Source organism: Staurois parvus, unplaced genomic scaffold (genome assembly GCF_062004578.1).
Source record: "Staurois parvus isolate SC_StPar_1 unplaced genomic scaffold, SC_StPar_1.0 ptg000699l, whole genome shotgun sequence".
Classification (NCBI taxonomy): Eukaryota; Metazoa; Chordata; class Amphibia; order Anura; family Ranidae; genus Staurois; species Staurois parvus.
Genome location: NW_028318495.1, coordinates 354413 through 381703, shown reverse-complemented (window position 1 = coordinate 381703; position 27291 = coordinate 354413). Strand labels below are relative to the sequence as shown.

At 49.6% G+C, this 27291-nt stretch overlaps 1 protein-coding gene across 2 annotated transcripts in view; it reads right to left on the bottom strand.

Moving 5' to 3' along the window:
- Nucleotides 1-27291, bottom strand: part of EYA2 (EYA transcriptional coactivator and phosphatase 2) — a 197234-nt gene that overhangs the window by 15772 nt on the left and 154171 nt on the right. For both annotated transcript variants that reach the window (XM_089653108.1, XM_089653109.1), the window contains exons 10-11: nucleotides 21035-21118; nucleotides 4526-4615 (exon numbers count right to left, since the gene is read on the bottom strand). In XM_089653108.1, coding sequence (XP_089509234.1) covers nucleotides 4526-4615; nucleotides 21035-21118 — 174 coding nt within the window. The remainder of the gene's footprint in view (nucleotides 1-4525; nucleotides 4616-21034; nucleotides 21119-27291) is intronic.

Below are 27291 nucleotides of genomic sequence, written 5' to 3'. Positions count from 1 at the left end.
TTGGGTCAAATCTAAGACTACTGAACAAACATGAATTGCTCTAAAAACTATCACATTGTAATGACAATAATACACAAGGTGATATCAAAAGGTTTTGTAACACACCAACAGATGGCAGCACAAGGCTGCATACAGAGCCACAGGGAGCACCGACCTTCATAAGTCAGTGTGCCACAAGACATTGTCCTGTGTACATTAGGAGCTGTGCAACTGGTGCTATTCTGACCACGTGCGTTATGTCTGCTATTCCATCATTAGAACAAAGAGGAAACGTGAAATGATGAGAACAACCCACAACATGGCTGTCATTGTCATTGTGTCATATGGAACAGTCCAGACCAGGGGCAGACTGACCATTGGGGAACTCAGGCACTGCCCGAGGGCCCAGGGTCAGTAGGGGGCCCCATGAGATGTCCCTGGTACCTTCCATAGGCTTTTTTTGGCTGTGGTTTGAGTGAGGACAAGGACACAGGGGCCCCATGATCCCCTATTGACCGGGGGCCCCATGAGTTGTCAGTCCACCCCTGGTCCAGGCGATCCTCACATGTGATTTGAACATGAACCATGTTGCTGCGAGGTTCATCCCCAGGCTTCTATCCCAGGAGCAGAAGGAACACTGCGTCGATGTCAGCCAAGAACTCTGTCAGTGTGCAGTGGATGACTTTCATGTTGAGGATTATTACCGGTGATGAAACTTGGGTGACCGTGTTTCACACAGAATTTCACGTTTGCTGTTTGTTCTAACTTTCTAAGCACGATGAAATAGCAGACGTGGTAACGCACGTGGTCAGAATAGCACCAGTTTCACAGCTCCCGATGTACACAGGACGATGTCTTTTGGCACACTCACCTATGAAGGTCGGTGCTCCCTGTGACTGTGTGTGCAGCCTAGTCTTGAATCTTTTGATAGTACCTTGTATCAATAGATGGATTGAAAAGTAAATCATTGATACAATGTTTCCTAACTGTATAATGTATAGAATGTATCATCTCCATATCTCCAAGGAGACTTGGGGCACTCAGTAGAAAATAGGGGCATGTGCCTCCGATGCCAAGGTCTACCAATGCTGCCAGCGCTGGACCATGGAGGAAGTTGGAGAGTGGAGAGAAGGTAAGTGAAGACTGCCACTTTTAGGGGGACCATTGGCAAAATTAGGGAGACACAAGAAGTGAAAAAAATATCCAATAAAAACTCCTTTAGGCCTCATGCACACTGAGCATCAAGACAGTTGCTTTTAGGGGCATCTGGCAAATTCAAAGTCAAGGGTCTCCAAACTATGGCCCTCCAGCTGTTGAAGTACTACAAGCCCCATCATGCCTCTGCGCGGCTTGTCTGTGGCTGTCAGAGTCTTGCAAGGCCTCATGGGATTTGCAGTTCCTCAACACGTGGAGGGCCATAGTTTGGAGACCCCTGCTCCAAGAGCCCCTCTATGTCAGCCTGTGGGGGAGATTTACTAAAACTGGAGCACTCAGAATCTGGTGCAGTTGTGCACGGCAGCCAATCAGCTTCTACCTTCAGCTTGTTCAATGAAGCTTTGGCAATAAAACCTGAAGGCTGATTGGTTTCTATACAGAGCTGCACCAGATTTTGCACTCTCAGCCTTTAGTAAATCAACCCCAATGCGTTTCAGGGGTCTTAAAAACTCCCTTCTTCATGGCTGAACTAATTAAAAAAAAAGTGTGGTGCTCTGATACCTTGTGGCCATGCAAAACTATATTATTATTATTATTATTATTATTATACAGGATTTATGGCGCCAACAGTTTGCTCAGCACTGTACAATATAATACTATATTAGCATTGTGAAGTGCTGACCTGGGACAGGCATATTTATCAAGAAAGTCAGAGAAAAGTCAGATTTGGTAATGGGATAGCGACTCAAAGCATTGAAGCATAGCGGCCAGGCAGCTAGCATTTTCAGAAGGTCAGCAGTGGTTTCCTTTAAATGTACCCAGGTACACCGCATCAGCATTTACATTGCAGAGGAATCCCCTGTGACTCAGAGGAAATGCAATGTGTAGGCCACTATGCACAAATCTGATTGGCTGCCGCTGCCCTAAAATATGTGCATGCCGTGACCTCTAACTTCTTCTCTGTTCTCACAGCAGCTTGAATCCGCTATTAATAGACATCACATTTGTTGTTAATTGGCCAGCTCTCTCAATCAGCTGGAAATCTAATTTCCGCAAACCAGTTTTTACAGCCTTGGCCCGTACGTGTGCCTGCGCACTCTCCCTGTTGTGTGCCGGGGGTACCTAAACACTCACACATCTGCCAGGATCACATAAAAAAAAATAAAAAATGGTGGCATCAATAAACCACACGATGGCGCTCTTTCGTCAGTTTCACCAAATTGCCTAGGAGAGTGTTCAATCCTCTGGCAGATGGAGTCGGTGACTACAGCCGAAAACCCGGGCATTCTTCAAAGTTCGCAGGTCTAGCTGGTAAACGGCAGAATTAGATGTTGGCAAGGCAAGAAAGGGCTTATAGATGTGAACCAGAGGAAAAAATTTCTAATGATGTAAAAGGACGAAAAGGTCACAGCAAAAGCATCTCGGGGCCGTAAACGCCCTGCCATTAAACCATCTCAACTCATGTAAGAGTAAGGCGGCACAAGGCGCCGAGGAATTCAAAATGAAAGTTAAAAGAAAATGCCACAAAAACCCAATAAAAAAAAAAAAATTCTTGGGCCCAAAGAGGAAAATTTTCCTGTGGGAGACCCAAGAGGAACACAAATTTTGTGGCGAGAAGGAATAAACAGATGACCGCGCGGAAAGAAAACAATGTGATTGGAGCGCTGCGCCGTGCCAGGAGCTGGCTTGTAATTTGGCACTTGTGTGGTCAAACGTCCGGCGAATCGCAGGAGATATTTCCAGAGGCTGCGTCTTATCTGGAATTAATTACAGAGGACTCGTGGAAGAGGAAAACAGTAAATCAGGGTTGGAAGTGTTGGGCGGTTGTTACTCGGAAAATAAAGGTCTTCGTGAAACAATACGTCTTGATTGCATTGTGTTTTTTGATGGCTCTTGTGGCGGTTTTCATGTGCTTTTTGGGGAAGTCGACGGCGGGCAAGACGTTGATGTGAATTTCAAAGCAGCTGTGGTTTTTCCTGCATCTTTGAGCACCCTGGCGCAGTTACCACCATTCATCCAATGGGATGGTGGGAGTGATGTTGACTACTAACCACAGACCTAGATTGTGCCATGAACAGAGCAGATCCCTCCACTGGTGCTGGGTGTCTGTGGGAATTCATGTGCCTTTCCAAGGTCAGGAACTGCTGTTAGATGAGAGGACCTGGCTTGTAAAGGTGATCATTTGGGCTGTGGTCAGGGATCTGACTCGAGTTCCTCCGCACCCAACTGGGCACACCATGTCTTTATGGAGTTGGCTTTGTACACAGAGGCACAGTCATGGTGGAACAGAAAAGGTTCTTCACCAAACTGTTACCGCAAGGATGGAAAAGCACAATTGTCTACAATGTCTTTGCATGATGACACCTGAATTCCCTCATTGGGATGAGGGGGCCACATCCCACCACCATTCGTCCAAAGTAATGATGGGAGTGATGTTGACTAATAACCAGGGACTCAGATTGTGCAGTGAATAGAGCCGACCCCTCTACTGGTGCTGGATGTCTATGGGAATTCATGTGTGTTTCCAAGGTCATGTGCTGATGTTGGACAAGAAGACCTAGCTTGTAAAGGTGATCATTTGGGCTGAGATCAGGGAACTGACTAAAGTTCCTCTGCACCCAATTGGTCAGACCAGCTGGTTTTGAACAGGGAAGACCTGACTTGCAATTGGCATTCCAACTCCTCCCAAAAATGTTCCGTAGGGTTGAGGTGAGGGCTCAACATTCGAGTTTCTCCACAGCCATCTGGTCAGACCATGTCATTAAGGAGCTGACTTTGTACACAGGGGACAGTCATGGTGGAAAAGAAAAGGGTCTTCACCAGACTTTTACCACACGTTTCGAAGAGCTCAATAGACAACAATGTCTTTGTATGATGGGGTATTACCAGAACCCTTTACTGGAGACACCTGAACTCAATCATTGGGAAGCGTGTGTGTGTGTGGAGGGGGGAGGGGGGTCACATACTATACAGTGTTTAATACATTTGAATGTATATGGAAATTTTGACTTTTCCTGGAAAAGTCAAGCTTGGCTCCACCATTCACCATGCTGGTTTCAAAGAGCACAATTGTCTACAGCACGGGTGTCAAACTGGTGGCCCTCCAGCTGTTGCCAAACTACAAGTCCCATGAGACACTGCAATATTGACAGTTACAAGCAGGACTCCCAAAGGCAGATGCATGATGGGACTTGTAGTTTCAACACAGCTGGAGGGCTGCCAGTTTGACACCCCTGGTCTACAGTGTCTTTAAAGGATGACACTGAACTCCATCATGAGGGGGCTACATTAAGTGTAGGTGTGATGGTCAGTTGTCCACAAACATTTGGCTTACCTCTATAATCAGCATTATGAACGGGATAGACGAGTATCATTGTAGATGGACACTTACCTCTAGGTCATTGAAGAAGAGGTGAGTGTCAGCAAGGTTGAAGATCATTTCTTCCATCATAAGACCGATCCGTACTGCTGTGGTTGTGTCCTGAAGAGAGAGCAGAGACTGGATCAGAGGAGGCTGAATCGCAAACAAGTTGTCGCAGACAGAACTAAGAGCAACAATGCCATGGAGATCATAAACTTGGATCCTTAGAGAATCGTTGGTATTTATATCTTCATCTGGCAGGCATAGGCCGCAGTCTGATTGTACGATCTCCATTTGCTATACAAAGTATATACTAAGAATGACTGGAGGAGAACCCATGGGTTAGCCCTCACAAGGTAGGTACATTTCAAGGAGATGGTGCGCGGTATGTGGATAGGTTTATTGTTCAGATGTCAGGTGACTTTATGTTTTAGTAGGTGGTAGTTTGTAGTTTATGTACTATTATGGAGAAGGAAGTCGGAGGGGTGGGGACAGACAGAACACCTACTGAAAAATCTAAGATGAGAAAGCCTAGAGATGATAATTACAGATGGAAATCCCAACAGACCCCATTATATTTAGGAAACCAGATACCAGCGTGTTTGCAGAGCCCAGATAAAGGCCTGTGGCACATCTGTGCATGCACCAAATGTTCAAAGATGGTGGTGCGGGAGAAGAGGGGTGACACCCCTATACAATATATCATCTACTGAACTTCCTCTTTAAGTGCAGCATTCTAAGTAATGTGTCAGTGTAACACTATCAGGTATTTATAACCGAACACAGGACCCCCCCCCCCCCCTCAACAATGCCTTCATCTACTTTCCGCTCCAAGAGGCCAGAGCCATCTTTGTTCACGCATCATCCACAGTCACCATCTACTCCCTGGACTGAGGTGTTGGCTCAAAGATGACACAATTATGTAAATCCCTGTGCAGTTCTTGGCTGTGTACACAAACATCCGACACAGATCAGCCTCTGCTGCGGCCTCTCACCATTTCATTTGCTACAAAGTTACAATGTTCCAGTTTAATTTGGAACTTGTGGCTCCAATGTTGCCGCCACTCATCTTTTGATTTGCTGCAAAGTTACAATGTTGCGGCCTCTCACCTTGTGACTGACTACAAAGTTACAATGTTGCGGCCTCTCACCTTGTGACTGACTACAAAGTTACAATGTTGCAGCCTCTCACCTTGTGACTGACTACAAAGTTACAATGTTGCAGCCTCTCACCTTGTGACTGACTACAAAGTTACAATGTTGCGGCCTCTCACCTTGTGACTGACTACAAAGTTACAATGTTGCCGCCTCTCACCTTGTGACTGACTACAAAGTTACAATGTTGCGGCCTCTCACCTTGTGACTGACTACAAAGTTACAATGTTGCGGCCTCTCACCTTGTGACTGACTACAAAGTTACAATGTTGCGGCCTCTCACCTTGTGACCGACTACAAAGTTACAATGTTGCCGCCTCGCACCTTGTGACCGACTACAAAGTTACAATGTTGCCGCCTCGCACCTTGTGACTGACTACAAAGTTACAATGTAGCGGCCTTTCACCTTGTGATTGGATACAAAGTTACAATGTTGCTGCCTCTCACCTTGTGACCGACTACAAAGTTACAATGTTGCCGCCTCTCACCTTGTGATTGGATACAAAGTTACAATGTTGCCGCCTCTCACCTTGTGACCTCTCACCTTGTGACTGACTACAAAGTTACAATGTTGCTGCCTCTCACCTTGTGACCCACTACAAAGTTACAATGTTGCGGCCTCTCGTGATTTACTATGAAGTTACAATGTACAGTCTGATCACTAAGGGAGAGGAGACTGAGGAAATGCTTCCTTCTGCCCACAGCAGAGAGATGACATCTCACTGTGGCAAAATTCACTGACTGGAGATCACAGATGGTTTTCTAATGCTGAAAGATGGAGCTTTTCTGAAGAATTAAACTGTGTCTGTATCTTGTGACATGCCTGGAATGGATTCCTGCAGACGCAGAGTTCTGACTTTTCTACAGACTGTCATTGCGTTAGGTCTGGATGCACATCATGACATGGATAGCTCAGAGAACCTTCTGTATGTAGGTGGAAGAACATTCACATTGTAGACAATGGCCCTGTGCTCTCCTCCACATATTTGTGTACAAGTCTCGTCTCCCACCCTGTGTTCAGACACGCTGAGAGCGCCGATGAACCCCCATACCTGCGCCCCCCCTTCCTGTTTGCTCGGCCTCCAATCACCCTGACATTCACACGGCCGCCACAATGAGCGATAAGCCCTCGCAGGACTACTTCCAGAGCGCCGGCCCCCTTTTCTCTTCTGCTGCCAACTACCTGCCGAGCCCCAGAGCAAATAATGACACTGCCACGGGGATGAAGGCATTAATTATGTGTATTTATGAAATCAGACTGCTATTCTGCGGCTTTATCTGCTGGGGATGTCATCCAGGGGTTAGAGACGGATTAGCAGACAATCGAGGCCTTTCTGTGCTGGAAACTCCTACCTGCGGTTTTACCTGCGCTAATGAAAGTGCCTCAAATCACAGAGAATGTCAGATCCGTAATTGCACTTAATGACTTGGGAACGCTTTACAAAACAGACCTGTTTGGCGGCCTGACACTGAGGTGCTAATCCACAACATATGTTAAAGAATGAGAGCTCTGCGTGTACATAATGCAGGGTCAGTCCACCCAAAACTGAAGTCTGTGTTTTATTGGCTGATTTCATCCAGTAATAAAACTAACATTCAGAATTCCGATTCAGAAAACTTCATTAAAAAGTCACCCCAATTACACAGCATCCATGTTAGTGTCCCCCCCAGAGTCAGACACACTGATACAGACAATTGTGGGCAGAGTCCAGCCAACTCACCAATAAGGAATCCGATTGTGGGCAGAGTCCAGCCAACCCACCAATAAGGAATCCGATTGTGGGCAGAGTCCAGCCAACCCACCAATAAGGAATCCGATTGTGGGCAGAGTCCAGCCAACCCACCAATAAGGAATCCGATTGTGGGCAGAGTCCAGCCCACCCACCAATAAGGAATCCGATTGTGGGCAGAGTCCAGCCAACCCACCAATAAGGAATCCGATTGTGGGCAGAGTCCAGCCAACCCACCAATAAGGAATCCGATTGTGGGCAGAGTCCAGCCCACCCACCAATAAGGAATCCGATTGTGGGCAGAGTCCAGCAAACCCACCAATAAGGAATCCGATTGTGGGCAGAGTCCAGCAAACCCACCAATAAGGAATCCGATTGTGGGCAGGGTCCAGCCAACCCACCAATAAGGAATCCGATTGTGGGCAGGGTCCAGCCAACCCACCAATAAGGAATCCGATTGTGGGCAGAGTCCAGCAAACCCACCAATAAGGAATCCGATTGTGGGCAGAGTCCAGCAAACCCACCAATAAGGAATCCGATTGTGGGCAGGGTCCAGCCAACCCACCAATAAGGAATCCGATTGTGGGCAGAGTCCAGCCAACCCACCAATAAGGAATCCGATTGTGGGCAGAGTCCAGCAAACCCACCAATAAGGAATCCGATTGTGGGCAGGGTCCAGCAAACCCACCAATAAGGAATCCGATTGTGGGCAGGGTCCAGCCAACCCACCAATAAGGAATCCGATTGTGGGCAGAGTCCAGCCAACCCACCAATAAGGAATCCGATTGTGGGCAGAGTCCAGCCAACCCACCAATAAGGAATCCGATTGTGGGCAGACTCCAGCCAACCCACCAATAAGGAATCCGATTGTGGGCAGAGTCCAGCCCACCCACCAATAAGGAATCTGATTGTGGGCAGACTCCAGCCAACCCACCAATAAGGAATCCGATTGTGGGCAGAGTCAAGCCAACCCACCAATAAGGAATCCGATTGTGGGCAGAGTCCAGCCCACCCACCAATAAGGAATCTGATTGTGGGCAGAGTCAAGCCAACCCACCAATAAGGAATCCGATTGTGGGCAGAGTCCAGCCCACCCACCAATAAGGAATCTGATTGTGGGCAGAGTCCAGCCCACCCACCAATAAGGAATCCGATTGTGGGCAGAGTCCAGCCAACCCACCAATAAGGAATCCATTACCATTTTTGCCTTGGATGCTCAAGGACTTATCCCACCACTGAGAAGACCAATTGCCAATGTACTGCCTGAAAACTTCGCCCCACTCCATCCATTTCCATTTTTGTCTTGGATGCTCAAGGTCCCAAAACTGAGATCAAAAGTTACTCTACTACCCCATATCTTAGCCCCGCCCCATCCATAGCTGCCCAGGATGCTCAAAGACCTTGTCCCACCACTGAGGAGACCAATCGCCATTGTACCCCCTGATAATTTGGCTCTGCCCGTCTGCATTTTTGTCTTAAATGTCCAAGGACCTTGTCCCACCACTGAGAAGACAACTGCCATTGTACCGCCCGATAATTTATCCCAACCCATCCATTTCCATTTTTGTGTTGGATGCTCAAGGACCTTGTCCCACCACTGAAGACAAAGGTCACAATTATGCCGTCCAGTAACTTGTCCCAGCCCATCCATTTCCTTTTTTGTCTTGGATGCTCGAAAACCTTATCCTACCACTGAGGACACCAAACCTCCTGATAATTTGGCCCCATCCATCTGCTCTTTTGCCTTAGATGCTCAAGGACCTTGACCTGCCACTGAGAAGATTAACTGCTACTCTACTGCATAATAACTTAGTCCCACCCCATCCATTTCTGCCTTGGATGCTCAAGGACTTGTCCCATTACTGAGGGGACCAATTGCCACTGTACTGCCCGATAACTTGGCCCCACACATTTGCATTTTTGCTTTAGATGCTCACTGACCTTATCCCATCCCTGAGAACACCAGTTGCCATTGTACCTCTTGATTACTTGGCCCACCCAATTTGCATTTTTGCCTTGGATACTCAAGGACCTTGTCCCACCACTGAGGAGACCAATCACCATCCCGTTAACTTGTTAGCGCCCCATCCATTTCCCTTAAGGTGGCAAAATGCTAGGCAGATGGCTTGCCCCATCCCTGAGCCAATGCCCCCCTGTCCCCCCAATCACACCAATTGCCATTGTACCTCTTGATAACTTGGCCCCCCCCTTTTGCATTTTTGCCTTGGATACTCAAGGACCTTGTCCCACCACTGAGGAGACCAATCACCATCCCATTAACTTGCTTCCGCTTCTTTCCATTAAGGTGGCAAAATGCTAGGCAGATGGCTTGCCCCCTCCCTGAGCCAACGCCCCCCTGTTCCCACAATCACACCAATTGCCATTGTACCTCTTGATAACTTGGCCCCCCCTTTTGCATTTTTGCCTTGGATACTCAAGGACCTTGTCCCACCACTGAGGAGACCAATCACCATCCCATTAACTTGCTCCCGCTCCTTTCCATTAAGGTGGCAAAATGCTAGGCAGATGGCTTGCCCCATCCCTGAGCCAATGCCCCCCTGTCCCCCCAGGCATAAGACTGTGCATGGTCCCACAGAGGTGGTCACAGCACCGTTTAGCAGACATGTTCTGGCCGGGAGACGTACCTTAAATCCCCTTAGTTTGGGTGGTTGATTCTTTGACCAGCTGTAAATTGTAGCCATTAATTTGGCGCGGACACTAGAATTTATGACTACATCGAACCTCACAAAGCAGCCAACCTGGAGAGGCAACCGACACCCTATACCTTGTGATTTATACTGCGGCCTGAACTCTAAATATCCCCTAAAAAGTGCAATTAATAAAAAGGTGTGTGTGTGGGGGGGGGTCTGTGGCTGGAGGGGGGAGTACATTTTTTGTTGCTGGCTTCTTGATTCGGGTCCCAGTCACAGAAAAGCGCTCTGTGTTTGGGGCCACATTATTTGTAAAAAAAAAACAAAAAACGCAAAGGCATAAAGTTGAGTGACAATTCGGCCCAGCAACTTGCCAAGAGATAATTTTTTGCTGGAGGTTTATGAGACAGCGAGCTCCGGGACATCAATGACACCCCGCTAATGCACTCTGGCAGGTAATGTTTGACTTTTCGGCTGGCGGACGGCCAGGAGAATACTTTAGCGCAAGAGTGAACCTCGGCTGTGGCCTTTCACAGTTTAAACAACCAATTGTGGCTCGTTCCATGGGGCAGATAAGGAAGAAATTCGGCTGCTTAAAGGGGATTGGTCATCCTGGGTTTCGTTTCGGCTCGAGTGTTTCAGCTGAACTCTTATTTAAATCTATTCCTCAATAAATCCACTTTGTGTGCCTCAAACGTCTTTGCAAATCCAGATATTACCCAGTAAAAGCTGCAGTGACATCATCATGCCTGTTGAGAGAGCAGAGCTGTGGGAGGGGCCAAGAGGCTCCACCCATTACAGGCTGCCTGCAGAAAACTACAGGAGGGGGCAGAGACGAGACCAGTTCCCCTACACAAGGACAGAGAGCAGAGTAGCGGGAGAGTCTCAGCAGGCTCCACCCACTACAGAAAACTACAGGAGGGGGCGGAGACGAGACCAGTCCCCCTGCACAAGGAAAGAGAGCAGAGTGGAGGGAGGGTCCCAGCAGGCTCCTCCTACTACTGAAAACTACAAGAGGGGGGCGGAGACGAGACCAGTCCCCCTGCACAAGGACAGAAAGCAGAGTGGGAGGAGAGTCTCAGCAGGCTCCACCCACTACAGAAAACTACAGGAGGGGGCGGAGACGAGACCAGTCCCCCTGCAAAAGGAAAGAGAGCAGAGTGGTGGGAGGGTCCCAGCAGGCTCCTCCTACTACTGAAAACTACAAGAGGGGGGCGGAGACGAGACCAGTCCCCCTGCACAAGGAAAGAGAGCAGAGTGGTGGGAGGGTCCCAGCAGGCTCCTCCTACTACTGAAAACTACAAGAGGGGGGCGGAGACGAGACCAGTCCCCCTGCAAAAGGAAAGAGAGCAGAGTGGTGGGAGGGTCCCAGCAGGCTCCTCCTACTACTGAAAACTACAAGAGGGGGGCGGAGACGAGACCAGTCCCCCTGCACAAGGACAGAAAGCAGAGTGGAAGGAGAGTCTCAGCAGGCTCCACCCACTACAGAAAACTATAGGAGGGGGTGGAGACATGACCAGCCCCTCTGCACAAGGAGAGAGAGCAGCAGTGTGCGGTCTTTATTTACAGTGGATTATTGCAGAGCCAGGTCCAGGGACAAGGGGTGGGTGGGAGGGGCAGCCGCCAGTGTGCAGCAGTAGGGAAGGGCCCCCCTCCTGCACCCTAGATCTAGAACGGTGGTTAGTAAACAGGGCCAGGCCAAAGCTACTGCTGTAAAAATCAAGTAGATGGCCACAAATATGCAATGCACACTTCATGGCAACCACGGATGGCGGGTGCAAGGGGGCAGTGAATGGGCACAAGGTAGTACACCCGTCCAGGAGTGGAGGAGAGGGTACAGTTCCATATCCTTGTCCAGAGAGCTGAACGAACCTGTCCCGCTACTGCACAAAGCACGCTAAGGGGTCTATTTATAAAACATTCATTGGACCAACGTCCCACGCATTCACCCAGCATTTCCCCATATTTTCTCCAATGCGATTATTTCCTATGATCGTCAGCTCCATCTAGAGCCCAAAATGCTCTGTGAAAAACCTTAATCTGAAAAAAAAAAGATCCCAATTCGGCCAGTAGATGGAGCCAACAATCAAAGGAAATAATTGTATTAGAACACCTATGGGGTAAATGTGTTCAGGCTGGATGAATGCTTGTGACATGTTTCCCAATGAGTGCAAAAGGGTTAAAGGGGAACTCCGGTCCCTCTCAGGTATGCACCCCTTTTCCCCCTTAGTGCTGCCATCTTTTTTCTTTTGGTGTTGAAGGGCTCTGCTTGGTCTCCTGCTTCCGGCAGAACCCTGCAGCACATTTGTACACGCAGGAGGGAAGGGGTGATTGTACACGTAGGAGGGAAGGGGTGATTGTACACGCAGGAGGGAGGGGGTGATTGTACACGCAGGAGGGAGGGGTGATTGTACACGTAGGAGGGAAGGGGTGATTGTACACGCAGGAGGGAAGGGGTGATTGTACACGTAGGAGGGAAGGGGTGATTGTACGCGCAGGAGGGAGGGGTGATTGTACACGCAGGAGGGAGGGGTGATTGTACACGCAGGAGGGAGGGGGTGATTGTACACGTAGGAGGGAAGGGGTGATTGTACACGCAGGAGGGAGGGGGTGATTGTACACGCAGGAGGGAGGGGGTGATTGTACACGTAGGAGGGAAGGGGTGATTGTACACGTAGGAGGGAGGGGGTGATTGTACACGCAGGAGGGAGGGGTGATTGTACACGCAGGAGGGAGGGGGTGATTGTACACGCAGGAGGGAGGGGGTGATTGTACGCGCAGGAGGGAGGGGTGATTGTACGCGCAGGAGGGAGGGGTGATTGTACGCGTAGGAGGGAGGGGGTGATTGTACGCGTAGGAGGGAGGGGGTGATTGTACGCGCAGGAGGGAGGGGTGATTGTACGCGCAGGAGGGAGGGGTGATTGTACGCGCAGGAGGGAGGGGTGATTGTACGCGCAGGAGGGAGGGGTGATTGTACGCGCAGGAGGGAGGGGGTGATTGTACGCGCAGGAGGGAGGGGGTGATTGTACGCGCAGGAGGGAGGGGGTGATTGTACGCGCAGGAGGGAGGGGTGATTGTACGCGCAGGAGGGAGGGGTGATTGTACACGCAGGAGGGAGGGGTGATTGTACACGCAGGAGGGAGGGGGTGATTGTACACGCAGGAGGGAGGGGGTGATGGCCGGATGAAGGCTAGTAAAGGGCTACATCGGGCCCTTGGGCGGCAGTTTGGAGACCCCTGGTGTAAAGTATCTTACTGATGTTTCTTCAATCACCTATTTGTGTGCATAGAACATAACCGATGATTTATCTACAGAAGTGACACCAATGTATCAGTTTGAATCTACACATCCATACGGGAAATACCATCACCAAAAAATATGAACGCAAGAAAGCAGTTTATGTGAACCCAATCACTACCATCTAGCAGAAGCTTCATTTTGTCCTCATTTTCGAATCTGCAGCTCCCATGAGCCTAACCCCTGGTGATCCTGCCGTGTTCAAATACTTCCTGTTATAGGGTGACAACCTTCTGTCCCTCTCTGCTAATTATGCTCCTGTGTTGTCACCTTGTCACAATGATAAAGATTACCAGCATGAATCCTAATGAACATTACTCAGGCCCAGTCCACTGTTGTCACCATTAGGAACCCCATGAGGAATGGCATGCAGCCACCATGATAGGGGGAATTGTTCCCATAGACAGGCATTCAAAGCATGGTCCCCCCCTCCCCCTCCCTAGCAGTGACAAGGTCTATATAATACAGAGGGAGGAGCGCTGTCCTTCTGTTTGTCCTCCTCTTATCTTTGTACAGGATGAGAAGTGTTCAGCTTAATCCTCTTGTGATGATTGCTGACTCCTGAACAATGACATTTACACTTCTCTCTAACCCTTGCAGACCCGCTTGGCCTGGACTTACCTAGGATAGAGAGAAGATCGCTTGATGCCTATTTTTCCTGGTAGTGATTTTTAAAGTGGCTCTCAAGTAGAAGAAAACTCTAACTCAGGGGTCCCCAAACCACGGGCCGGATGTGGCCCTTTGCTTGCTTTTATCTGGCCTACGGGGCACTTTTCCTTTCACTGATATGAAGCAATATTCCTTCCATTGACACCAATGATGGGGCACTATTCCTCCCACTGATACCAATGATGGGGCACTATTCCTCCCACTGACACCAATGATGGGGCACTATTCCTCCCACTGACACCAATGATGGGGCACTATTCCTCCCACTGACACCAATGATGGGGCACTATTCCTCCCACTGATACCAATGATGGGGCACTATTCCTCCCACTGACACCAATGATGGGGCACTATTCCTCCCACTGACACCAATGATGGGGCACTATTCCTCCCACTGACACTAACGATGGGGCACTATTCCTCCCACTGACACCAATGATGGGGCACTATTCCTCCCACTGATACCAATGATGGGGCACTATTCCTCCCACTGACACCAATGATGGGGCACTATTCCTCCCACTGACACCAATGATGGGGCACTATTCCTCCCACTGACACCAATGATGGGGCACTATTCCTCCCACTGATACCAATGATGGGCCACTATTCCTCCCACTGACACCAACAATAGGGCACTATTCCTCCTACTGACACCAACGATGGGGCACTATTCCTCCCACTGATACCAATGATGGGGCACTATTCCTCCCACTGACACCAATGATAGGGCACTATTCCTCCCACTGACACCAATGATGGGGCACTATTCCTCCCACTGATACCAATGATGGGGTACTATTACTCCCACTGACACCAATGATGGGGCACTGTTCCTCCCACTGACATCAACGAAGGGGCGCTGTTCCTCCCACTGACACCAGCGATGGGGAGCTGTTCCACCCGCTCTGTTCCGGTCACATGGTCCAGTCCCCCTGTGTTAGCCAGCAGCGGCTGCAGGGGCGAGGAGGGAGGCGCCAACAATGGATGAGTGACATCACCACTGCCAGGACCGAAGGGGTCTGAAAATAGGTAAGCATCTTTCTTTCAGGTCAGAATAGGTGCTAGTAGCGGGAAGGGGAGCATTTGTTAGGTTTTTCCAGGAATTCCACTTTAAGGAACATGGGCCTGCTTGTCCTTCTGGCACGGGGGAGTTGGAGGATGACGGTGGACACTCCCAGGGAAATTCTAGCTGCCAACTTGCCATGTCAACCGGCCTATTCTTCGGCCTCCAACAAGCATAAAATAATGGTGGGGGCTGTAACCTGCTATTTACCGCATGCGGGAATTATCCAGGTATGCAGCAGAGGGCGCGGAATGCCTTCTTCTTCATCACCAGAAACAATTTCTAAAGCACAAAAGCCTCCCCCCCCCCCAGACAAGTGTTCTCTGTACGCTTCAATCGCACATTAAATGTTAAGAAGCCGGCGGAATGTAATTGGAAGGTTGTCCGGCTAAGCGGGGAGGATGCGAGAGCCAAAATCCCGACTGCCATCACCTCGGGGAACCATGTAATTAAAGCCTCATAATGAGACGTCTGGGACCGGTTGATGCAAGAAGGAACGTTCCACAATGGGGGCGGACAAGCATCAGAGCCAACGTCTATGCTGACTACCGGAATCATTGCTATAGGAACATAGTAGAAGCATCCGAAATGCACTAAGTAAACAATGGTTCCACCAGATTCCTATAACCACAAAAAAAGAGGTGGAAACTCAACTTAATGTGGCAAAATCATATGCGTAGTCCACGCATAGAGAAGAGGTCCCCGTGATGGGTCTTCCACAGAACTTGGGGCCTTCTCGAGAGTTTCCCAACCATTCACCACCTATTAGGCTCAGTTCAAGCCACACATGCGCGTTCCTGCACACAGTGATCAGTGTTGCCGGATATAGCTGGTGGCATCAATCATTTGGGCAAAGTCCAACAGACTGCCTCGTACATAGAGCAAAGTTCAGCTTTTCCTTGCAGAACCGGCCGAATTTCGATCCATGTATGGACAGCCTTAGGATCCTAGTCCAAACCCACCAAAGGAAGCCCACCAGAAACCCGTTACTGTATCAGACCAATCATAACCAGCTGAAGCATTTCCTGCATAAAGAAAAGAAGTGGAAACTCAACTTAATGTGGCAAAATCATATGTGCAGTCCATGTATACAGAAGGTCCCTGTGATGTTTCTTCACACAGAACTTGGGACCTTCTCAAGAGTTTCCCAACCATTCACCACCTATTAGGCTCAGTTCAAGCCACACATGTGCGAACGAGCACGGGTGCATTCCTGAATGTTGCGTGTAAAGCACAACCCCAAAGACCTATTATTACTGAAGGTCAAAAAACACTTCCTGAGGTCCAAATGGTGAGACCAGCCATTGAAGACCATCCAGGATACAACTCTAAACCCGGAGGATATTGATGGAACATAGACTAGGCATGTTAGTCAGGGTGGAGGAAGAACATTGCTTGATTCCCCCATTAACCCAGTCAGGAATCCCTCCTACAGAGCAATAGTGTTCTGCCGGTGAGGAGCATTCCCTGCCAGGAGAACACAATGATCAATGTTACCGGATATAGCTGGTGGCATCAATCACTTGGGGAAAACCCAACAGGCTGGCTCATACATAGAGCAAAGTTCAGCTGTTCCTGGTAGAACCGGACGAATTTCGATCCATGTATGGATGACTTTAGGATCCTAGTCCAAACCCACCAAAGGGAGCCCACGAGAACGCTGTTACTGTATTGGACCAATCATAACCGGCCGAAGCATTTGCCACATAAAGAAAAGAAGTGGAAACTCAACTTAATGTGGCAAAATCATATGTGCAGTCCACGTATAGAGAAGAGGTCCCCGTAATGTTTCTTCACACAGAACCTGCAGCCAGCAACAATAGCCCCACTCCAGCAACAGAAGATCCTTCCAAGCAACAATGGAACCCCACAACAGAATACCACATCAGCAACAACCGATCTTCCCTCAACAGTAGATCACTTCTAGCAACAACTGACCTCCCAGCAACAATAGATCTCTCTTCGGCAACAATAGACCACCAAGCAAACACATATCCCCTCCGGTGACAATAGATCCCCCTGCAGCCAACAACAATAGCCGCACTCAAGCAACATTAGATTCCCCCCCAAGAAACAATGGACCACCGCAACAAAATACCACCCCAGCAACAACATGCCCCAGGAGCAACAACTGATCCTCCCTCAACAGTAAATTGCTTCTAGAAACAATTGACCTCCCGGCAACAATAGATCACTCTCCAGCAACAATAAACTGCCAAGCAAAAATAGATCCCCTCCAGTGACAATGGATCCCCTGATGCCAACAATAGCCCCACTCCAGCAACAATAGAGCCCCCCAGCAACAATGACCCCCCACAACAAAACACCACCACAGCAACAACACACCCCAGCAGCAACAACTGATCTTCCCTCAACAGTAGATCACTTCTAGCAACAACTGACCTCCCAGCAACAATAGATCTCTCTCCGGCAACAATAGACCACCAAGCAATCACATATCCCCTCCGGTGACAATAGATCCCCCTGCAGCCAACAACAATAGCTGCACTCAAGCAACATTAGATTCCCCCCAAGAAACAATGGACCACCGCAACAAAATACCACCCCAGCAAAAACATGCCCCAAGAGCAACAACTGATCCTCCCTCAACAGTAAATTGCTTCTAGAAACAATTGACCTCCCGGCAACAATAGATCACTCTCCAACAACAATAAACTGCCAAAAATAGATCCCCTCCAGTGACAATGGATCCCCTGATGCCAACAATAGCCCCACTCCAGCAACGATAGAGCCCCCCAGCAACAAAGACTCCCCACAACAAAATACCACCACAGCAACAACACACCCCAGCAGCAACAACTGATCTTCCCTCAACAGTAGATTGCTTCCAGCAACAATTGATCTCCCAGCAACAATAGACCACCAAACAAAACACAAGATCCCTTCCAGTGACAATAGATCCCCCTGCAGCCAGCATCAATAGACCCCCCAGCACACCCCAGCACCACAGTACATTACATACATTCAGTGCTGGTGGTGCCGGAACTACGTTCTCCCGCATTCCAGCTGAAAAAAAGCCCCGAGTGTAACCATACAGGTTATGGAAAGAATCGAAAAGTCCTCCAAACAGAGAACTTTATGATAACCAAAACGCATGAAACAGCTGAGCACAGTTTGTAATAAATGGCTCTACATTAGGCTACGTTTGTACTATACGCCAGCGGTTCTGGATGTGCATTTGGCTGTTGGGTCATGATTTGCATGGCTCCGCCCACTTAAAATGAGGCCTAATCCTCTTCTTTTTGGGATATGTGATGGAAAAAGACTTGTGAATGCCTTCTGTTCTAAGAAGGATTTACTATGTTATAATAAAACCATAATACTACATCGAGCAAAATGACCTCCAGATGAGAGGCCTAGAAATGTCGCTCTTACAGAGTTATAGAAATATTGATATTTTCCTTTCTGTGGCTCCGTACACTGAGACATTCCAGAGATGCTCGGGGTTGTATGGAGCACTGTTCAACTTCCTCACAAAATCCTTCCCAAATGATGTTCATCTTGACTTAATCCCCCGAGCCGCGTGTGAATTAGGGGCTGTTTGTTTTTCGGAGCGCCGGTTCTGCAGGGTACGGCGGGGCCTTATTTTTCTTAGATGGCTCAGCTGGGACATCCAGAGAAGGAGGCAAAGGATGGGGGTGATGGAGCGCAGGGGTGAGCAGACCCCAGGTGTCCCCAGGTACTCAGGACCATGACTAACCCTAGGTAAATAAACACAGCTGAGCCAAGAGGAAACTGAGGAGAGCTTCTCATTAGAGGAGCAAAATAAACACAAACTGCTTAAGCACTTTGCTCTGTCAGATTCACTGCAGATAAGAAGGGAAGAAGAGAGAGAGAGGGGGAGAGGGGGGGGGGAGAGAAAGAAGAGAGAGAGGAGAGAGGGATGGAAGGAGAGAGAGCGAGAAGGAGAGAGAGAAGGAGAGAGAGAGAGAGAGAAGGAGACAGAGAGAGAGGGAGGGGGGAAGAGAGAGATAGAGAAGGAGAACGCGGGAGAAGGGGAGAGAGAGAAGGAGAGAGAGAGTGGGGAAGGAGAAGGAGAGAGGGGGGGGGGAGAGGAGAGAGGAAAGGATGGAGAGAGGAGGAGAGAGAAGGAGAGAGAGGAGGAAAGAGAGAGGGGAGAGGGAGAGAGAGAAGGGGAGAGAGAAGGAGAGAGGGGGAGGGGGAAGGAGAGAGAGGGGGGGGAGAGAAGGGGGGGGGGAGAAGGGAAGAGAGAAAAGGTGGAAGCAAGAGAGAGGGGGGGGGGGGGAGAGAGAGAGAATGGTGAGGGGAGAGAGAAGAAAGAGAGAGAGTGGTAGAGAGAAAGGAGAGAGAGGGGGGGGAGACCTGAGAGAGAGACAGAGAGGGGGGAAAGAGAGAGGAGAGAAAAAGAGAGAGGAGAGAGAGGGAGGGGGAGAGAGAGAGAAGGAGGGAGGGAGGGGGGAATGTGGGGGGGGGAGAGGGGGGGGAGAGAAAGAGATGGAGGGAGAGAGAAAGAGATGGAGGGAGAGAGAGAGGGGGTGGGGGGGAAGCGTGGGGGGGAGAAGGGGAGAAAGTGGGAGGGAGAGAGAGAGGGAAAGATAGAGAAGGAGAGAAAGAGAGGGGGGGGAGAGAGGGGGGGAGAGGGAGAGAGGGAGGGAGAGGGGAGAAGAAGAGGGGGGGGAGAAGGGGAGAGAGAGAGAATGGGAGAGAGATGAGAAGAAGAGAGGGAGAGAGGGAAGGAGAGAGAGAGGAGGGGAGGGAGAGAGAGAGAGAGAAGGAGGGGGGAGGAGGGAGAAAGAAGGGTGAGGGGAGAGAGAGAAAAAAGAGAGAGAGGGAAGGAGAGAGAGAGAGACCCGAGAGAGAAAGACTAAGAGGGGGGGAGGGGGAGAGAGAGAGAGAGGAGAGAGAGAAGGAGGGAGAGAGAGAGGGGGGAGGATAGGTGGAGGGAGAGAGAGAGAGAGAGGGAGGGGCAGTGGGGGAAAGGGAGAGAGAGAGAAAGATAGAGAAGGATAGAAAGAGATGGAGGGAGAGTGGGGGAGAGAGGGATGGAGAGAGAGAGAGAAGGAGAGAAAGAGAAAGCAAAAGAGAAGGAAAGAAAAAGAGAAAGCAGTGTTGGCAGCAGATGGTAATATCCAGGGACGGACTGACCATTTGGAAACTTGGGCACTGCCCGAGGGCCCAGGGTCAGTAGGGGGCCCCATGAGATGCCCCTGGTACCTTTTTTATAGGCTTTTTGAGTTTGGGCAAGGACACAGGGGCCCCATGATCCCCTGTTGCCCGGGGGCCCCATGAGTTGTCAGTCCACCCCTGGTACTATCCCTGCTAGGAATCACAGTGAGGGGTAACAATCACTAATGAACTGTCACTGGTGAGTGTACGCAGCCCCTGGCACAGTGATGGGCCCCTGGCACAGTGATGGGCCCCGTCCACACATCTTCTGGCACCTCCTGTTTCTGCGTTCACTGTGACTCATTTGGCTCAATTAGTTGTATTCTATGGGAGACATTTGCAGCCTTTACAGTTATGCGCAGTGAGATGCGTAATGCGTGTTATAATTGATGGTTTGTGATGATAAGGCCAGACACCTTCACCTCCACCCTCCATCTACAGAGCTGCTAAGAAGGATTAGTGGAAAGCTGTTAAAATAGGAAGTAAGTCATCACATTTTACACTCTGGACCTAAATGTACCTGGCATGGTGTCACAAAACCTGCAAAAGCTGTGTTAGCATATTGGTGCCAGAGGCTCCAAGTGTACCTGTCACCTAGGAATGGTTGCTGAACCAAAACTAAGCCTATCCATTCACTAGGAACAAGCAACAAAAACGCCACATTTTACTCTTCAGTTGGGAGTCTGCATTCTATAAGAGATAAAACTGATTCTCAGATCTGACACCTTCCTGTATCAGAGCAGACGGAGCGCAATAAATAAATATATCCACAGATCTGCAGTATATTATAGATAACTGTCATTAAAAAAGGAAGAAATCTTACCTTCCCGTAGCGGGTGGCGAATGTTCCGGTGAGTAACGAGTGAAAGATAATTATTGTCTCGTCTAAATCCCACACAAATACACGCTGAGAGAGAGAGAGGGAGAGAGGGAGTCACAGAATGTTACAACACAACACTACTTCACATCACATCTTCTATTATTATTATTATTATTATTATTATTAATAAAGTGTGTGAATGTTATTATTATTATACAGGATTTATGGCGCCAACAGTTTACTCAGCACTTCACAATATAACGGGAGACAATACAGCAACAATACAGTTCAATACAAGAGGGATAGGAGGGCCCTGATCCTGGGAGCTTACAATCTAGGAGGGAGGGGCTAGTGGTACAAAAGGTAATACTGTGGGGGATAGACATGTAGGAGGAGTAGAAGATTCCATTATTAGCTGAAGGTGGATAGGCTTCCCTGAAGAGATAGGTTTTCAGAGATCGCCTAAAAGTGGGCAGAGTAGGCTGGATATTTTGTAGTTGGATATATTGGGTTACAGAGTTCCAGATGATGGGGGAGGCTCTGGAGAAGTCCTGGAGATGAGCATGGGAGGAGGAGGCAAGGGAGCTAGAGAGCAGGAGGTTGTGGGAGGAGCGGAGAGTACGGTTTGGGTGATATTTGGAGACAAGAGTGGTGATGTAATTGGGGGTTGAGTTATAAATGGCTTTATATGTTATTGGTAATGTTTTGAATTTTATTCGTTGGGCAATGGGAAGCCAGTGGAGGGATTGGCTTATATAATTGTCTACTTGTAGGCCATTGGTTGGGATGAGTATGGAGTAGTGGCCATTGGTTGGGAAGAGTACGGAGTAGCGGCCATTGGTTGGGATGAGTACGGAGTAGCGGCCATTGGTTGGGAAGAGTACGGAGTAGCGGCCATTGGTTGGGAAGAGTACGGAGTAGCGGCCATTGGTTGGGAAGAGTACGGAGTAGCGGCCATTGATTGGGAAGAGTACGGAGTAGTGGCCATTGGTTGGGAAGAGTACGGAGTAGCGGCCATTGGTTGGGATGAGTACGGAGTAGCGGCCATTGGTTGGGAAGAGTACGGAGTAGCGGCCATTGGTTGGGATGAGTACGGAGTAGCGACCATTGGTTGGGATGAGTACGGAGTAGTGGCCATTGGTTGGGATGAGTACAGAGTAGTGGCTATTGGTTGAGATGAGTACAGAGTAGTGGCCATTGGTTGGGATGAGTACGGAGTAGTGGCCATTGGTTGGGATGAGTACAGAGTAGTGGCTATTGGTTGGGATGAGTACAGAGTAGTGGCCATTGGTTGGGTTGAGTACGGAGTAGTGGCCATTGGTGGGGATGAGTACGGAGTAGTGGCCATTGGTGGGGATGAGTACGGAGTAGTGGCCATTGGTGGGGATGAGTACAGAGTAGTGGCTATTGGTTGAGATGAGTACAGAGTAGTGGCCATTGGTTGGGATGAGTACGGAGTAGTGGCCATTGGTTGGGATGAGTACAGAGTAGTGGCTATTGGTTGGGATGAGTACAGAGTAGTGGCCATTGGTTGGGATGAGTACGGAGTAGTGGCCATTGGTTGGGATGAGTACGGAGTAGTGGCCATTGGTTGGGATGAGTATGGAGTAGTGGCCATTTGTTTGGATGAGTACGGAGTAGTGGCCATTGCTTGGGATGAGTACGGAGTAGTGGCCATTGGTCGGGATGAGTACGGAGTAGCGACCATTGGTTGGGATGAGTACGGAGTAGTGGCCATTGGTTGGGATGAGTACAGAGTAGTGGCTATTGGTTGAGATGAGTACAGAGTAGTGGCCATTGGTTGGGATGAGTACGGAGTAGTGGCCATTGGTTGGGATGAGTACAGAGTAGTGGCTATTGGTTGGGATGAGTACAGAGTAGTGGCCATTGGTTGGGATGAGTACGGAGTAGTAGCCATTGGTTGGGATGAGTACGGAGTAGTGGCCATTGGTGGGGATGAGTACGGAGTAGTGGCCATTGGTGGGGATGAGTACAGAGTAGTGGCTATTGGTTGAGATGAGTACAGAGTAGTGGCCATTGGTTGGGATGAGTACGGAGTAGTGGCCATTGGTTGGGATGAGTACAGAGTAGTGGCTATTGGTTGGGATGAGTACAGAGTAGTGGCCATTGGTTGGGATGAGTACGGAGTAGTAGCCATTGGTTGGGATGAGTACGGAGTAGTGGCCATTGGTGGGGATGAGTACGGAGTAGTGGCCATTGGTGGGGATGAGTATGGAGTAGTGGCCATTGGTAGGGATGAGTACGGAGTAGTGGCCATTGGTTGGGATGAGTACGGAGTAGTGGCCATTGGTTGGGATGAGTACGGAGTAGTGGCCATTGGTTGGGATGAGTACGGAGTAGTGGCCATTTGTTTGGATGAGTACGGAGTAGTGGCCATTGCTTGGGATGAGTACGAAGTAGTGGCCATTGGTCGGGATGAGTACGGAGTAGTGGCCATTGGTCGGTATGAGTACGGAGTAGTGGCCATTGGTCGGGATGAGTACGGAGTAGTGGCCATTGGTCGAGATGAGTACGGGGTAGTGGCCATTGGTTGGGATGAGTACGGAGTAGTGGCCATTGGTCGAGATGAGTACGGGGTAGTGGCCATTGGTTGGGATGAGTAGGGAGTAGTGGCCATTGGTAGGGATGAGTATGGAGTAGTGGCCATTGGTTGGGATGAGTACGGAGTAGTGGCCATTGGTCGGGATGAGTACGGAGTAGTGGCCATTGGTTGGGATGAGTACGGAGTAGTGGCCATTGGTTGGGATGAGTACGGAGTAGTGGCCATTGGTTGGGATGAGTACGGAGTAGTGGAGATTGGTTGGGATGAGTACGGAGTAGTGGCCATTGGTCGGGATGAGTACGGAGTAGTGGCCATTGGTTGTGATGAGTATGGAGTAGTGGCCATTGGTTGGGATGAGTATGGAGTAGTGGCCATTGGTTGGGATGAGGACGGAGTAGAGGCCATTGGTTGGGATGAGTACGGAGTAGTGGCCATTGGTTGGGATGAGTACGGAGTAGTGGCCATTGGTTGGGAGGAGTACGGAGTAGTGGCCATTGGTTGGGATGAGTACGGAGTAGTGGCCATTGGTTGGGATGAGTACGGAGTAGTGGCCATTGGTTGGGATGAGTACGGAGTAGTGGCCATTGGTTGGGAGGAGTACGGAGTAGTGGCCATTGGTTGGGATGAGTACGGAGTAGTGGCCATTGGTAGGGATGAGTACGGAGTAGTGGCCATTTGTTGGGATGAGTACGGAGTAGTGGCCATTGGTTGGGATGAGCACGGAGTAGTGGCCATTGGTTGGGATGAGTACGGTGTAGTGGCCATTGGTTGGGATGAGTACGGAGTAGTGGCCATTGGTTGGGATGAGCACGGAGTAGTGGCCATTGGTTGGGATGAGTACGGAGTAGTGGCCATTGGTTGGGATTAGTATGGAGTAGTGGCCATTGGTTGGGAGGAGTACGGAGTAGTGGCCATTGGTTGGGATGAGTATGGAGTAGTGGCCATTGGTTGGGAGGAGTACGGTGTAGTGGCTGTTGGTTTTATCAGTTAGTAGATCATTAGTGAGGTTTAGTCGGGCATTTTCAGTGGAGTGGAGTGAGTGAAAGCCGGACTGTAAAGGGTCAAGAAGGTTGTTGTCGGTGAGGTGGGAGGAGCTCAAGCGATTGTAGACTAAGCGTTCTAGGAGTTTAGAGGTAAATGGCAGCAGGGAGATGGGTCTTATGTTCAGGTTGGTGGGGTCCAGGGAGGGCTTTTTAAGTATGGGAGTGGCAGTATAATAATAATAGTGTGTGACTGTGGGGGAGGGGACATTAGAGTGTAAGCTCCTCTGGTACAGAGACTGATGTGATTGTGGGAGGAGGGGACATTAGAGTGTAAGCTCCTCTGGTACAGAGACTGATGTGACTGTGGGGGGGGGGGGCATTAGAGTGTAAGCTCCTCTGGTACAGAGACTGATGTGATTGTGGGAGGAGGGGACATTAGAGTGTAAGCTCCTCTGGTACAGAGACTGATGTGACTGTGGGGGAGGGGGCATTAGAGTGTAAGCTCCTCTGGTACAGAGACTGATGTGATTGTGGGAGGAGGGGACATTAGAGTGTAAGCTCCTCTGGTACAGAGACTGATGTGACTGTGGGGGAGGAGGCATTAGAGTGTAAGCTCCTCTGGTACAGAGACTGATGTGACTGTGGAGGGAGGGGACATTAGAGTGTAAGCTCCTCTGGTACAGAGACTGATGTGACTGTGGGGGAGGGGACATTAGAGTGTAAGCTTCTCTGGTACAGAGACTGATGTGACTGTGGGGGAGGGGACATTAGAGTGTAAGCTCCTCTGGTACAGAGACTGATGGGACTGTGGGGGAGGGGACATTAGAGTGTAAGCTCCTCTGCTACAGAGACTGATGTGACTGTGGGGGAGGGGACATTAGAGTGTAAGCTCCTCTGGTACAGAGACTGATGGAACTGTGGGGGAGGGGACATTAGAGTGTAAGCTCCTCTGGTGCAGAGACTGATGTGACTGTGGGGGAGGGGACATTAGAGTGTAAGCTCCTCTGGTACAGAGACTGATGGGACTGTGGGGGAGGGGACATTAGAGTGTAAGCTCCTCTGGTACAGAGACTGATGTGACTGTGGGGGAGGGGACATTAGAGTGTAAGGTTCTCTGGTACAGAGACTGATGGGACTGTGGGGGGAGGGGACATTAGAGTGTAAGCTCCTCTGGTACAGAGACTGATGTGATTGGCTCAGTGATCTCTGTACAGCGCTGCGATATATGTCAGAGCTATAGAAATGTATAATAATAATAGTGTGTGCCTGTGAGGGATGGGGGGGTCATTGGAGTGTAAGCTCCTCTGGTGCAGGGACTGATGAGACTTGTGTGATGTTCTCTGTACAGCGCTATGGCACATGTGAGCACTATGTAAGCATGTAGCAATACATATAATAATCAGTAGGACTTTCTGTAGGACATCATTTGTGAGCTGTGGACAGGCAGCTGGATGATTGGTGGAGATGACAGCCAGGTCATGAGCCGTGTTTTCCATCCATGTGTATTCTATTAGGTGGACCGTATTTGCTGATTCAGCGGGATGGAGACATTGCTGGGATTGGACACGGGGGGGGGGGGGGGGGGGGCAGTATGAAATCATGGCCGACGTCTGAGACAGATTGTGGAGACTTCCAAGACAAAGAGGTTCAATCGATCACAGAGAGGTTATTCTGTTCGCTTAGCAGATCTTCATCTCCACTCTTTTATTTTGGGATGAAATCGACGCTTTACGCCAATCACAGCCATCAATCCCCTCTGATGCGCATCTGCTGGAAAGTGATGAAGTCTGGCCTGGTGCCGATCCCCGTTATCTGGAGGTCACATCATCTATGGGTGTCAAAAATCACCGGAAAACTGAGGAGCGGAGAGGCCGGGATCAGCCGTGGTGTTAAACACTTCAAGTGTCTTACGGGCCGGGTCCTCTGATTCCTCTTCTATCAAATTGTATGGTAACTGGAATGTCCGCCTTCATTTTGTACAGCGCTGCGCACACTGTTGGCGCCATATAAATCCTGTATAATAATATGCAGGAGGATCTGTGATCAGTGATGATCCTGAGGTCAGATTTTGGCCCTTCTATCCTGGAAACCTCAACGTTTCCAGTTTTCCTTAACAACGGGGCCCCCCTCCCTCCTACCCGGGGCCCCAAAGCAGTGACGCGGGCTGCTGCAGAAGTAGTGACCCCGATGGGTTAAAGCGAATATTCTCTGTAAAGCCTTCAATGTTACTTTGTAAGTCTTACAGACGTCGGCGCAGGTAGTTGGAACAAGAAAATCGTTTTTTTTTTTCTTCAGTTCATCCTCACAAGCGCTGCCAAGCTGTCCGCGGGACATCATTCAGATCCGCCCGGCATGCTCCATCCATAATGTATGGAAAAATACAATCCCTTTGTTGTTCCGCCAAGTTTTGGTTTTTCGTAAGCAAGTTTGTAAAGTCCTGTCCTTCGGAGACGATCGCGGTCCATGTGGAAAATGCATCAGCTGGATGTGATGATGAACGGGCCCCGCCTTCGCTCCGTGTTGTCTCCGTGTTGTCTGCGAGGATCACGCCGCCTCTCGCCGTCGGTTTGGTAGATTGGCCGGGATGATGCGGGACCTTCTCCGGTCCAAAAGCACAAAAACAGGGAAGAAGAATTGGTCGCCTGAAGCGCCTTTCCAGTCTTTCAGTGTTTTTGAGTTTTCTGGCCAAATTTAGTTTTACCCGATTCACATCT